This window comes from Oncorhynchus mykiss, chromosome 29 (genome assembly GCF_057628025.1).
Source record: "Oncorhynchus mykiss isolate SJ-2025 chromosome 29, ASM5762802v1, whole genome shotgun sequence".
NCBI classification, from domain to species: Eukaryota; Metazoa; Chordata; class Actinopteri; order Salmoniformes; family Salmonidae; genus Oncorhynchus; species Oncorhynchus mykiss.
Window position 1 is genome coordinate 26,871,604 of NC_143050.1, and position 13,381 is coordinate 26,884,984.

At 44.7% G+C, this 13,381-nt stretch overlaps 1 protein-coding gene across 4 annotated transcripts in view; it reads right to left on the reverse strand.

Annotated features, from left to right (window-relative positions):
* Positions 1 to 13,381, reverse strand: part of LOC110509811 (regulator of G protein signaling 3) — a 237,253-nt gene that overhangs the window by 57,652 nt on the left and 166,220 nt on the right. For all 4 annotated transcript variants that reach the window (XM_036968257.2, XM_036968259.2, XM_036968258.2 and 1 more), the window contains one exon: positions 4,000 to 4,893. In XM_036968257.2, the coding sequence (XP_036824152.2) occupies positions 4,000 to 4,893 (894 nt within the window). The remainder of the gene's footprint in view (positions 1 to 3,999; positions 4,894 to 13,381) is intronic.

Here is a 13,381-nt window from a genome sequence, read left to right on the forward strand (position 1 = left end):
CGATATTTTGGGTCCATGGCCAGGAAACTCCCCAGACCTTAATCCCATTGAGAACTTGTGGTCAATCCTCAAGAGGCGGGTGGACAAACAAAAACCCACAAAATCTGACAAAACTCCAAGCATTGATTATGCAAGAATGGGCTGCCATCAGTCAGGATGTGGCCCAGAAGTTAATTGACAGAATGCCAAGGCGGATTGCAGAGGTCTTGAAAAAGAAGGGTCAACACTGCAAATATTGACTCTTTGCATCAACTTCATGTAATTGTCAATAAAAGCCGTTGACACTTATGAAATGCTTGTAATTATACTTCAGTATTCCATAGTAACATCTGACAAACATCTAAAGACACTGAAACAGCAAACTTTGTAAAAATGTATATTTGTGTCATTCTCAAAACTTTTGGCCACGACTGTACACAGAGACAAGGCATGGGGCTATGTTGGATACTGCAGGGTATACTTCCCTATGGTGTAAACCAATGTAGAGAATAGTTTTTAACCCAGATGGGCTATGTGGTAATACTGTAGGGGCCATTCACACACTGTGACCTACTGCCATCTGTATCATACTTTCACTCCCTCCTCTCTATTTTCTCTTCCTCTGTATCCGTTGCCAAAGCCACTTTCTATCACTCTAAATTTCAAGCTTCTAACCCTAGGAAACTCTTTTCCACATTCTCCTCCCTAAATCATCCACCCCCTTCCCAAAAGTTGTTGACGTCTTTGTATAGAAGATTGAAAACATCCGCTCCTCATTCACTCAGCCTATTGAGTCCACTGGTCCCACTCACACAGAATGAACTACCCTGTGCCTTAACCTCTTTCTCCCCTCTCTCTCCAGATGAAATCTTACATCTAGTGAGGTCTGCCCGCTCAACCCCATCCCCTCCTCCCTTTCTCCCGACGATCTCTGGAGACCTCCTCTCATTCCTCACTTCCCTCATCAACTCATCCCTGTCCGCTGGCTACATCGCTTCTGACTTCAAAATGGCCAGAGTGGATTCTCTCCTCAAGAAACCAACACTTCACTCATCTGACTTTAAAAACGTTAGACCTGTATCCCTGCTTTCTTTTCTCTCCGGAAGACTTGAGCGTGCTATCTCTGATCAACTCTCTCATTTTCACGCTCTCAAAATGATCTTCTTGACCCTAACCAGTCAGGCTTCAAGACGGGTCAGTCAACCGAGACTGCTGTTCTCTGTGTCACGGAGGCTCTCCACACTGCCAAAGCTGACTGTCTCTCCTCTGTTCTCATCCTCCTAGATCTATCCGCTGCCTTCAACACAGTGAACATCTGATCCTCCTCTCAGGGCTGGGTGTCAGGCTCTGCACACTCTTGGATTGCATCCTACCTGGCAGGCCGCTCTTTCCAGGTGACGTGGAGAAGATCTACACCCCATACTCTCACTATTGGTGTCCCCCAGGCCTCGGTTCTAGGCCCTCTCCTCTTCTCTCTATAGACCAACTCACTCAGCTCTGTCATATCCTCACATGGTCTCTCCTATCATTGCTATGCGGATGACACTCAAATACTTTTCTCTTTCCCCCCTTCTGACACCCAGGTGGCGACACTCATCTCTGCGTGCCTGGCAGATATCTCACCATGGAAGTCGGCTCAACACCTCAAGCTCAGCCTGGAAAAGACAGGGCTGCTCTTCCTCCCGGGGAAGGCCTGCCAGTTCAAAGACCTCTCCTTCACAGTTGAAAACTCCATAGTGTCACCCTCCCAGAGTGCAAAGAACCTTGCCGTGATCCCAGACACCACCCTGTCGTGCATGCTCTTCAACATCTGTAGAGTACGACCCTATCTCACACAGGAAGCGATGCAGGTCCTAATCCAGGCACTTGTCATCTCCCGTCTGGACTACTGCAACTCGCTGTTGGCTCCCCGCTTGTGCCATCAAACCCCTGCAACTTATCCAGAACACTGCAGCCCGCCTGGTTTTCAACCTTCCCATGTTCTCCCATGTCACCCCGCTCCTCCACACACTAAACTGGCTTCCAGTCGAAGCATATCCTCTACAAGACCATGGTGCTTGCCTATGGAGCAACCACCTAGCTATCTTATTGGTGAATGGACTCGCTCTGGATAAGAGTCTATACTAAATTACTTAAATGTACATGTAAATGTAATCAAGGAAGGAAGGAAGGAAGGAAGGAAGGAAGGAAGGAAGGAAGGAAGGAAGGAAGGAAGGAAGGAAGGAAGGACAGGTGGACAGAAGCTTTACATCACACTTGAAATTCATAATTTGTTCATATTCATATTATTGAAAAAAATGTAGTAAGGTGAACAATATTATGTGCATGGATGTGCAGGGTTGAAAGCTCTGTGATTGACAGAGTCCCTGGCTAGACTTATGAGGGCAGCAGCAGCACATTAAAAAACAGTGCCTTACTGGATGTGAAGCGGAGTTGGGTGCCACTTGGCCCTGGAAGTGTCAGAGAGTAAATACAGTGCATGTGTTCAGCATTTTTCATGTATGGATGTCAACCTGCCTTCAATAGGCCTGTAAAACCATGTGGGTCAGAGGTGAATGGAGAAACACACACACACACACACACACACACACACACACGCAACCTAGATCCCTAACCTAGAGATGACATGATTTAATGTGAGGGGCTGACGTCCTTTTAAATAATGGAAACACAGCTGTAGAGCTGGGTCGATGATGCCAATAAGTAGTTAAATTACCCCCAGAATCGTCCAAGACCAATAGGCTAAGCCCACTACAGTAGCTACATTCCTCACTCCCTCCTTCCATCCATGCAGAGAACACAACACCATTTAAGGCTCCCTATCGGACTGGTAGCTAAAGCTTCCACTAGAGGTCTTTCTCTATAGCGCTCACATGCACTGTTAAATAAAGTGATGATCCTAACTGACCTAAGACAGGGAATTTTGACTAGGATTAAAGGTCAGGAATAGTGAAAAACTGAGTTGAAATGTATTTGGCTAAGGTGTATGTAAACTTCCCACTTCAACGGTGTATGTATGTATATATGTGTATGTATATATATATATTTATATGTGTGTATATGTATTTGTATATATATGTGGGTATGTGTATGTATGCATATAAATATATATATTTACCCCAAAAATATTTGGGGGATTGGAAATGATGCAGACAATTACATTGGTGGAAGCTTCAAAATTTCCGCAATACTAAAGCTGATCCACCCCCTAAAGATAAAAAAAAAAAAAAAAACATTAGCTAGCTAGCCAACCTGGAATCTACATCATAAGATATTGACTGCCAACACTCTGTTCAGAGGCACTAAGTACTGTCTGTCGGCAGGCAAATGTTTGCCAATCGTACTGGTATGTCTGCGCTTTAATCCGAACCCTAACGCTAACCCCTAACCTTAATTGTAACCCCTAACCCTAATTGTAACCCTAAACCTAACCCCTTGGCCTAAAATAGCCTTTTTCCTTATGGGGACTGTCTGAATTTTCCTTGTTTTAATATTCTTGTGAGGACTTCTGATCCCCACAAGGATTGTAAAACCAAAAAAACATTAGGGCTGTCACATGGAATAATACAGCTTGTGTATCATTGTTGTGATGAGGTTATGCTCCTGTGCTTTTATTGAATATGAGAACCAGACACTGCATGCCCTCTAGTGGACAAAGTTGAATACTGCAAACTCAACTATAATGAGATTTTCTATAGTTGAAGTTCTCATTTTCACCACTGGGTGGCGCCCAATCTCTAAAATGGAAACAGGTAGTCTTCCCTATAAACCCATCGTATGACAAACTAAGCCATACATGGTATCACAGAACATACAAAAAGACTCATGATAAAACTATTTACAGTGAATACTTGATCAGTGTTATATCGACCCAAGACTTTAAAACGTGTGCGCATCTGTGTGTTTATGTGTGTGTGAGTCTGTATGTGTGTGTCTATGCATGCATTTGAATGTGTGTGTGTGTGCGTGTGTTGGTGTATGTGTTTATGTGTGTGTGTATGAGCATGGTTCTGTACTGACCTTCCTGCCAGAGAAAAGCATGCAGAGCTGGTGCATGGAGCCTCCGTTCTTGGTCAGCTCCTTCTTCAGGGTCTTGGGCGAGGGCAGCGACCAGCCCCCCTTGTGTCCGTGGCTCGCGTCCAGGCAATTGATGGTGTTGTCTGAGGTGAAGCAGGTAGAGCGTGGGTCCTGTAGCAGACTGCCCTCGCTATGCGTGCGGCGCCGCAGTGAGTTCTGGACGCTCAGCCGGCCGCCATGCTTCTCGCAGGCAGAACCCTCCACCATACTGCGGCGCTTACTGTCGCGGCGCTCTGGGTAGGCATCATCGCTGTCATCTTCTTCATCATAATCATCATCATCATCTTCTTCTTCATCATCTTCATCATCCTCGTCGTACTCTTCGTCGGTGTTGGGCGAGGAGAGAGCATCGGCGCTGAAGGAGCGGTCTAGGCGGAGTTCGGGAATGATGAAGGAGGAGGAGGAGGAGGAGGGGGGGGCGTTGGTGTCGGGGGGGTCTGACGGGACCTCGTCATCCGTCGCTGAGGGAATTGCCTCTCTTTCCCCACCCTCCTCTATCTCTCCTTCCTCCTCACCCTTCCTCTCCTCCTCCTCCTCCTCCACCTCCTCCTCTCTATCCCTCCAGATCTCGGGCTCGGTGCCCTCCATGCTCTTGCAGTCTTCTCCCTCGGTGGATGGGGGCGGGGTGGGGGGCACCTTGTGCTCCTCTTCGTCACCCAGCGGGGTACAGACCTCCTCCAGGGGCGTGAGGGGCTCAGAGGGTTGTGGGCTGCCCAGAGTCAGGGGCAGTGAGGGGCTAGAAGGGTAGGGGTAAAGGAGGTCCTCTTCGGAGCCCCGTGGCAGGGATAGGCCTACTCCCAGTTCACATGGAGGGGTGTCCACTTTGGGCTCAAGCATCTGGAGACAGAGAAAGCGAAAGAGAGAGAGAGAGAGCGAGAGCGAGAGAGAATGAAGGAGAAAGAGAAAGAAATGAGCATGAGTCTCTGGAGACCCATGATGCTATGCAGTCCCGTCCAGCTACCTCCCTTCCTTCCTATCTCCCTCTTGCCCCACCTGCAACTTTTAAACCTCAGCCCAGCCGTGAATCAAAGCAGTGAATCAAAACCTAACAGGAGCGGGATCCAAAAGTGACTTGTCTTCCACACCTTATCAACCACAAAGACACACACATAGGTAGAGGACACACACAGAGACAGAGACACACAGACACACAGACACAGAGAGACAGAGACAGAGACAAAGATAGTAGAACATATCACATTTATTAGTGTTGGGCTAAAGCAAAAATGTGTCGCCTCAGCTAATTCAGTTTTGGTGCAATGCCCTTCACTACTGACGATTCAAGGCATCCACATTTGAATTGCCTCCATTAAACATGTCAAATAAGAAGAAGACAAAACCATCAAAGAAACCCATCGACAGTCAACCAGAGCCCTGCTGCGCCAGTCAACCAGAGCCCTGCTGCGCCAGTCAACCAGAGCCCTGCTGCGCCAGTCAACCAGAGCCCTGCTGAAATGCTCCCAATCACTAAAAAGCTATTAAGACACGTCCCACATTGTCCGATCAATAGAGAAACAAGCCTATACCCAGACCAGGCCGCATCTCAATCCTGTCCTATTGACAGCAATCCATTCCTATCCTATTGACCTGTGAAGTGCGTTACATGCCTAAGAAACTAATGGCTCAGTACCAACTATCAACAACGTAAAGGTGAAGGTGAAGGTAAAGGTGAAGCCAGTGATTCTGGGTGTATGTGGAGAATTGTTGACTTTAGGCAGGAAAGAGAAGCCACATGAAATGAAGAAAGACAAGAAGAAGAAAGACACTCTGAAACACACTGTGATGGTAGGCTTTCAATTGCTGAGAGAGGTCCTCATTGTACAGTTCACCAGCTACAGACTGATGATGACGGGGGCTGCTATTTTTACAGTGAATTGCACTTCTATAAGAGACACACTTCTATAAGAGACACACTTCTATAAGAGACAGGGCAGCTTAGTACATAATCTTTCACTCTCTCCTCTCTCCTCTCTCCTCTCTCTCTCTTCCCTCCTTTGACCCAGAGGGGTGAGAGAGAGAAAGACCAATAGATGGCAAGGAAAAGTGAGGGCATTATCAGATTGGATGTCAAGGGAAAATACAATCCACAATTCTGAGAGTAATCGTAATAGTCCCTGCTCTGACCCTGTCATGTTTTAAACACCAAATACAGTGCCTTGCGAAAGTATTCGGCCCCCTTGAACTTTGCGACCTTTTGCCACATTTCAGGCTTCAAACATAAAGATATAAAACTGTATTTTTTTGTGAAGAATCAACAACAAGTGGGACACAATCATGAAGTGGAACGACATTTATTGGATATTTCAAACTTTTTTAACAAATCAAAAACTGAAAAATTGGGCGTGCAAAATTATTCAGCCCCCTTAAGTTAATACTTTGTAGCGCCACCTTTTGCTGCGATTACAGCTGTAAGTCGCTTGGGGTATGTCTCTATCAGTTTTGCACATCGAGAGACTGAATTTTTCTCCCATTCCTCCTTGCAAAACAGCTCGAGCTCAGTGAGGTTGGATGGAGAGCATTTGTGAACAGCAGTTTTCAGTTCTTTCCACAGATTCTCGATTGGATTCAGGTCTGGACTTTGACTTGGCCATTCTAACACCTGGATATGTTTATTTTTGAACCATTCCATTGTAGATTTTGCTTTATGTTTTGGGATCATTGTCTTGTTGGAAGACAAATCTCCGTCCCAGTCTCAGGTCTTTTGCAGACTCCATCAGGTTTTCTTCCAGAATGGTCCTGTATTTGGCTCCATCCATCTTCCCATCAATTTTAACCATCTTCCCTGTCCCTGCTGAAGAAAAGCAGGCCCAAACCATGATGCTGCCACCACCATGTTTGACAGTGGGGATGGTGTGTTCAGCTGTGTTGCTTTTACGCCAAACATAACGTTTTGCATTGTTGCCAAAAAATTCAATTTTGGTTTCATCTGACCAGAGCACCTTCTTCCACATGTTTGGTGTGTCTCCCAGGTGGCTTGTGGCAAACTTTAAACAACACTTTTTATGGATATCTTTAAGAAATGGCTTTCTTCTTGCCACTCTTCCATAAAGGCCAGATTTGTGCAATATACGACTGATTGTTGTCCTATGGACAGAGTCTCCCACCTCAGCTGCAGTTCATCCAGAGTGATCATGGGCCTCTTGGCTGCATCTCTGATCAGTCTTCTCCTTGTATGAGCTGAAAGTTTAGAGGGACGGCCAGGTCTTGGTAGATTTGCAGTGGTCTGATACTCCTTCCATTTCAATATTATCGCTTGCACAGTGCTCCTTGGGATGTTTAAAGCTTGGGAAATCTTTTTGTATCCAAATCTGGCTTTAAACTTCTTCACAGCAGTATCTCGGACGTGCCTGGTGTGTTCCTTGTTCTTCATGATGCTCTCTGCGCTTTTAACGGACCTCTGAGACTATCACAGTGCAGGTGCCTTTATACGGAGCCTTGATTACACACAGATGGATTGTATTTATCATCATTAGTCATTTAGGTCAACATTGGATCATTCAGAGATCCTCACTGAACTTCTGGAGAGAGTTTGCTGCACTGAAAGTAAAGGGGCTGAATAATTTTGCACAGCCAATTTTTCAGTTTTTGATTTGTTAAAAAAGTTTGAAATATCCAATAAATGTCGTTCCACTTCATGATTGTGTCCCACTTGTTGTTGATTCTTCACAAAAAAATACAGTTTTATATCTTTATGTTTGAAGCCTGAAATGTGGCAAAAGGTCGCAAAGTTCAAGGGGGCCGAATACTTTCGCAAGGCACTGTACTGCATTTGTATGCATTATTTGGTTGAAAAATTAAAGCTGAGATTTTAAATAGATAGAATGATACAAGGTTTGATTGTAAACTTCTGTAAGACCATGGTAAATGCGTAAACGCAGACGCAGGTACAGACACACTCTCTTTTTATCAGTATCTCTCTCTGTCTCTCTTTTACACACACACACACTCTCTCCCTCCCTCTCCAGTGGAGAAATGGCAGGAGACACAAAGGAGCCACCTGTCCTGTCAGACACACACTACATATCCAGTGAAAAAAGAATGGTCGAAACACTCAATCACAAAAACACAACTCAGCCTAATTCATTTCAGCTTTGTCCAGCACTGTCATGTGCTTCTGTGGCCGTTGGCTAAGAAGTCTTACTCTCTCTTTCTCTCCCGTGGCTGATCTGAAGACAGAGAGGACAGAGGTTGAGAGTATTGAGAGAGGAGGATGAAAGAGACCCTTGACGGGCTAAAAGCTCTCTGTGTTTCTGAGGAGAGGACTGGGGAGGAGAGGGGAGGGGAGGAGAAGAGCGGAGCACAGGTAGGTCATCAATGATTAACGTTATGCTATCAGACCACTAGCTGATGACCATGAGCTAAATGGAAACATGAGATGGGATGGGTGGATGATGAGAGCCCAGCGGAAGAGAGGAGGAGTAGGGCAAGAAAGAGAGAAAAGAAAGTAGCAGAAGAAAATAGGAGCGGAGAGGGAGAGCAGGAATATAAAGGACAGTCAAAATAATTGTGTTGAGAAACACTTAGCTGGGGCTGCTTCTTCCTTCTATCATAGAAGCCCAGGGCAGTTTGAGAGAACAAAACAGAACCATTAGACCCTTCTTCAATTACAAATGATCCCTCGCTCTGTGTCTCTGTCTGTTGCTGTCACTCCCCCTCTATTTTTTTTCTCTCTCATCCTTATCTCTAGGATGAAAGAAGAAGCACTGAACTGTCATGACGTGGCCCTTTCAGGGTGTAGATTGTGGTTTCCCCCTCTCTCACTCTCTCCTACACCCAGGTTCTGATATCTCAGGTAGTAAATTCCTGGCAGAGACTTTCTCCCCCTTTTCATGCAGAGAGAGATCCCACAGAGTGAACCAAGGATTTCACGTGGCCGAACTCCTAAATCCCCCAAATGGGAAAATGAAACAATATGTCCACTTGTGAGAAGGTGGGAATGGTTCATGAACATGGTATGACAAGTGTGTTTCATTTGGTGACCTCAGAGAGGACAGGAAACACACATACAGTGGGACAAAAAACGATTTAGTCAGCCACCAATTGTGCAAGTTCTCCCACTTAAAAAGATGAGAGAGGCCTGTAATTTTCATCATAGGTACACTTCAACTATGACAGACAAAATGAGGGGGAAAATGTCAGAAAATCACATTGTAGGATTTTTAATTTATTTATTTGCAAATTATGGTGGAAAATAAGTATTTGGTCAATAACAAAAGTTTATCTCAATACTTTGTTATATACCCTTTGTTGTCAATGACAGAGGTCAAACGTTTTCTGTAAGTCTTCACAAGATGGGTCTTCCAAATGGACAATGACAACAAGCATACTTCCAAAGTTGTGGCAAAATGACTTAAGGACAACATTCCTGCTTTCTTACAGATGAGTGGCAACATCCCTCCTCAACCTCGCTTAAGATACAGTCCACAAGTCCTTTTCTTTAGTGTCACTGATCTGACATGACAAAACGGGTTCCATTGATCAGCTTCCAACCAACCAGTCATGTTAGATTCAATGAGTGATTGCATTCAAGGAAAGGAGGATGCACTTTCAAAGTATTTGAACAAGACCTGGTTTTATGTTGGGCATAAACTTCTACTCACTTGACTCTGTCACAGAGGAGCCTCACTTCTGTGGAGGTCTACCTATAACTGAGCCTAAAGGACCTCGCAAACCAGACATAGTGGGGGAGACTGATATGGAACAGTATGTCCTCATATGTCAATACACCCATGTCCTTGTCTGTCACATCACTGAGAATTGGGGTTGCTATTATGTCAATAAACCCAATGTCCCTTTAGTCACCTTTCTCTGAGGGAGTTGTGTCTAGATAATCCACTCATGTCCTCATGTCCCTCTGAATGGGGCTGGCAGGTGGTTAACACGCATGAATTAGAGAGCATATTAGTGGCTGTCTGAGAGATCACTAAGAGGGGATTCATCTCCATACCACACATACACATGCACACACACAGCTCTGCATCAGATTTGTACGTTAAAAACCTCTAGAGTCGATGTCTGACCCCCCACAGAAATCTATTAAGTATAATTGTAAAAAAATACTATGAAGCTCCTGAAATCTAGAGATATCTGTTTTTTGTATGGGCTGCATCTCAATCCACAGGATCCACCAATGTCAGCCTTTCTCATCTGTGGTGGAAGGTGACAGAGCCTCAGCGGTGTTTGTCAGACCAGGAAACATCCATAAAATCAGTCTTCTCACAAAAACGTCTGTTAATATGACCCCTCTATGGAAGAATGTGACTCGCACGAACATGATGTTGTTCTGTGTTCTGTCTGTGCCAACTTATGTCTGCAGCGTCCAAACTGTTTGGGCTACACACTAATATGACCCCTTTACGGAAAGATGAGACCCTCTCTCTCCAGTTACACAAAAACGCCATCTTCCATCGTAAAAACTCACGGCATTGTTATATACGAGTCAATATACTGTCTGTGGAGCTGGGAGAGAGGAGGGGGAGAGAGATGAGAAGAGGGGAGGGACAGAAAGAAGGAGGGAGAGAGAATGGAGAGGGAGGAGGGAGAGAGAAGGGGGAGAGGAAAGGAGAGGAAAGGAGAGGGTGAAGGAGAGAGGGGGAGAGAGAAAGTCGACAGACAGAGGTGAGAGAGAGGAGAGTGAGGAGGAGAGAGATGAGAGGATGTGGAGGAGAGAGAGGGTGAACGAGGTGAGGGGGAGTGGGAGGGGAAAGAGAGAGAGAGAGATAAAGAGAGAGAGGAGGGAGATAGGAGGGAGAAAGAGATAGAGAAGAGAGGGAGGAAGACAGAGAGAGGGTGTAGGGGAGAAAGAAGGGGAAGGGAGAAAGATGAGGGGGTATAAAGAGGTAGAGAGAAAGAGACTGAGGGAGGGAAGGAGGGAGAGAAGTGTGAAACAGAGGAGAGAGGGGATGAGAGATAGGTCTGTCTGTGTGTGTCTCATCCTTTCATCTTTTTGACTGGAATGTATTGACATAAGCATCAATTGGTTGAAATCTTTTCCCATTGACTGGAAATGTGTTGGCATTCAACCCTGTGACACCCACCTTTTCCCACTGAATGCAATGTATTGACACAAGCATCAATTGGTTGAAATCTTTTCCCACTGAATGCAATGTATTGACACAAGCATCAATTGGTTGAAATCTTTTCCCACTGAATGCAATGTATTGACACAAGCATCAATTGGTTGACACCCACCTTTTCCCATTGAATGTGATGTATTCACATAAGCATCAATTGGTTGACACTCATCTTTTCCGATTGAATGTGATGTATTCACATAAGCATCAAGAGGTTTGACATATTTTCCCATTGGCACCTCAATGCCTGCTGGGAGCATGGCCAATTGACATAATCTTCAATTGGTAGAACCATAACTTTTTGCAAAAAGGATGACAGGATGACGCTTTCCTATGACATCATTTTAGGACACCACATTGTGAGAATATATTTGTGGGTGAGCATGATTGCTTACTATCCAACCAGGTCACTGGAGAGCTACGGCGTTCGTCCAGGTCCCTGTTCTCCCTCTTCTTCAACCGTTGAATACTCAAGTCAAACCCTGAGATCTTGTTGCACTTCAATATTAGTTGAGAAAGGGCTAGGCAATAGATTGCCATTGCTGACTGGCCACAATGACATGCATGGCCACCCTCCTCCGCCTATCCCTCGCTCCAAGGAGAGAGGGATGAGGTATCAATGACTGTGTACCTGTCAAGGCCCTGTGATCAAACAAAAGATCAAAACAACGGAGAAGAGGAATGGTAAGAAAGAAAAGTAGCGAAAAAACAACAGGATGACAAAACGGGAAAGTGTTCCCATAAAACATCTCATATTCATTGAGCGATAAACAGAATGAAAGTTCTCTAGCATATAGGAGGAGATTCACAACTCTCCTCGATATGTTTATTACTACTCCTATCTCTAAATGTGCCGACTCTTGTCTTGTACCTGAGTTATTACTCAACAATACGTGTTACTCCGGCAGCTATATTATTATTAAGATCTAGGAGCAGGGTATACAGTTGATTAGATTTCCTTTTCCCTGTGGGTGTCGTGCCCTTTGCTAAGAGAAAGTGAAGGTATAGAACAGCATATACAACACCATTATGTGACATGGGGGGAATTATTACAGCAATATTACAGGAAAACACAGCGGTGCGCGGAGCGGCACAATATTAGTCACTTTAGGGGACCTGGGGGCATCGGGAAAAATATTTATTAAAAGCAAGTCTATTTTCATTAATTTTTCAGCACAACAAGAGACCTGTTTTTCACACCAACCTCCGCCTCATCTCCTTCCTGGATGAGGTCATGAAACATTGAAGAGTAATGAAAAAATACCACTTCAACGCTCTGTGTCCCCGTACTATGATGCCTTACAGAGTCATCTTTAATAATGGGGGTCAACGCTCTGTGTCCCCGTACTATGACGCCTTACAGAGTCATCTTTAATAATGGGGGTCAACGCTCTGTGTCCCCGTACTATGATGCCTTACAGAGTCATCTTTAATAATGGGGGTCAACGCTCTGTGTCCCCGTACTATGATGCCTTACAGAGTCATCTTTTATAATGGGGGTCAACGCTCTGTGTCCCCGTACTATGATGCCTTACAGAGTCATCTTTAATAATGGGGGTCAACGCTCTGTGTCCCCGTACTATGATGCCTTACAGAGTCATCTTTTATAATGGGGGTCAACGCTCTGTGTCCCCGTACTATGATGCCTTACAGAGTAATCTTTTATAATGGCCACTTGATATCTCTGGGGGTCAAGGGTCATGTTCAAAGACACTATCAATCCCAGCAGAAAGTCAGAGGGAAAATATCAGTGAAGTGATTACGGGGCTAGCTGGCTAGCTGTGTGACATCCCCTGCAAAGTCGGTGTGACCACTGCAGAAAATCAAATCACAGTTAATTTGTCACATGTGCCAAATACAACAGGTGTATTCACCTGTATTCACCAACAGTGCAAAAAAGGTATTAGGTGAACAATAGATAAGTAAATAAATAAATACAACAGTAAAAAAACAGTGAAAAAAAACAGTAGCGAGGCTATATATAGTAGTAAGACTATAACAGTAGAGAGGGTATATACAGTAGTAAGACTATAACAGTAGAGAGGGTATATACAGTAGTAAGACTATAACAGTAGAGAGGGTATATACAGTAGTGAGACTATAACAGTAGAGAGGCTATATATAGTAGTAAGACTATAACAGTAGAGAGGGTATATACAGTAGTAAGACTATAACAGTAGAGAGGCTATATACAGTAGTGAGACTATAACAGTAGAGAGGCTATATACAGTAGTGAGACTATAACAGTAGAG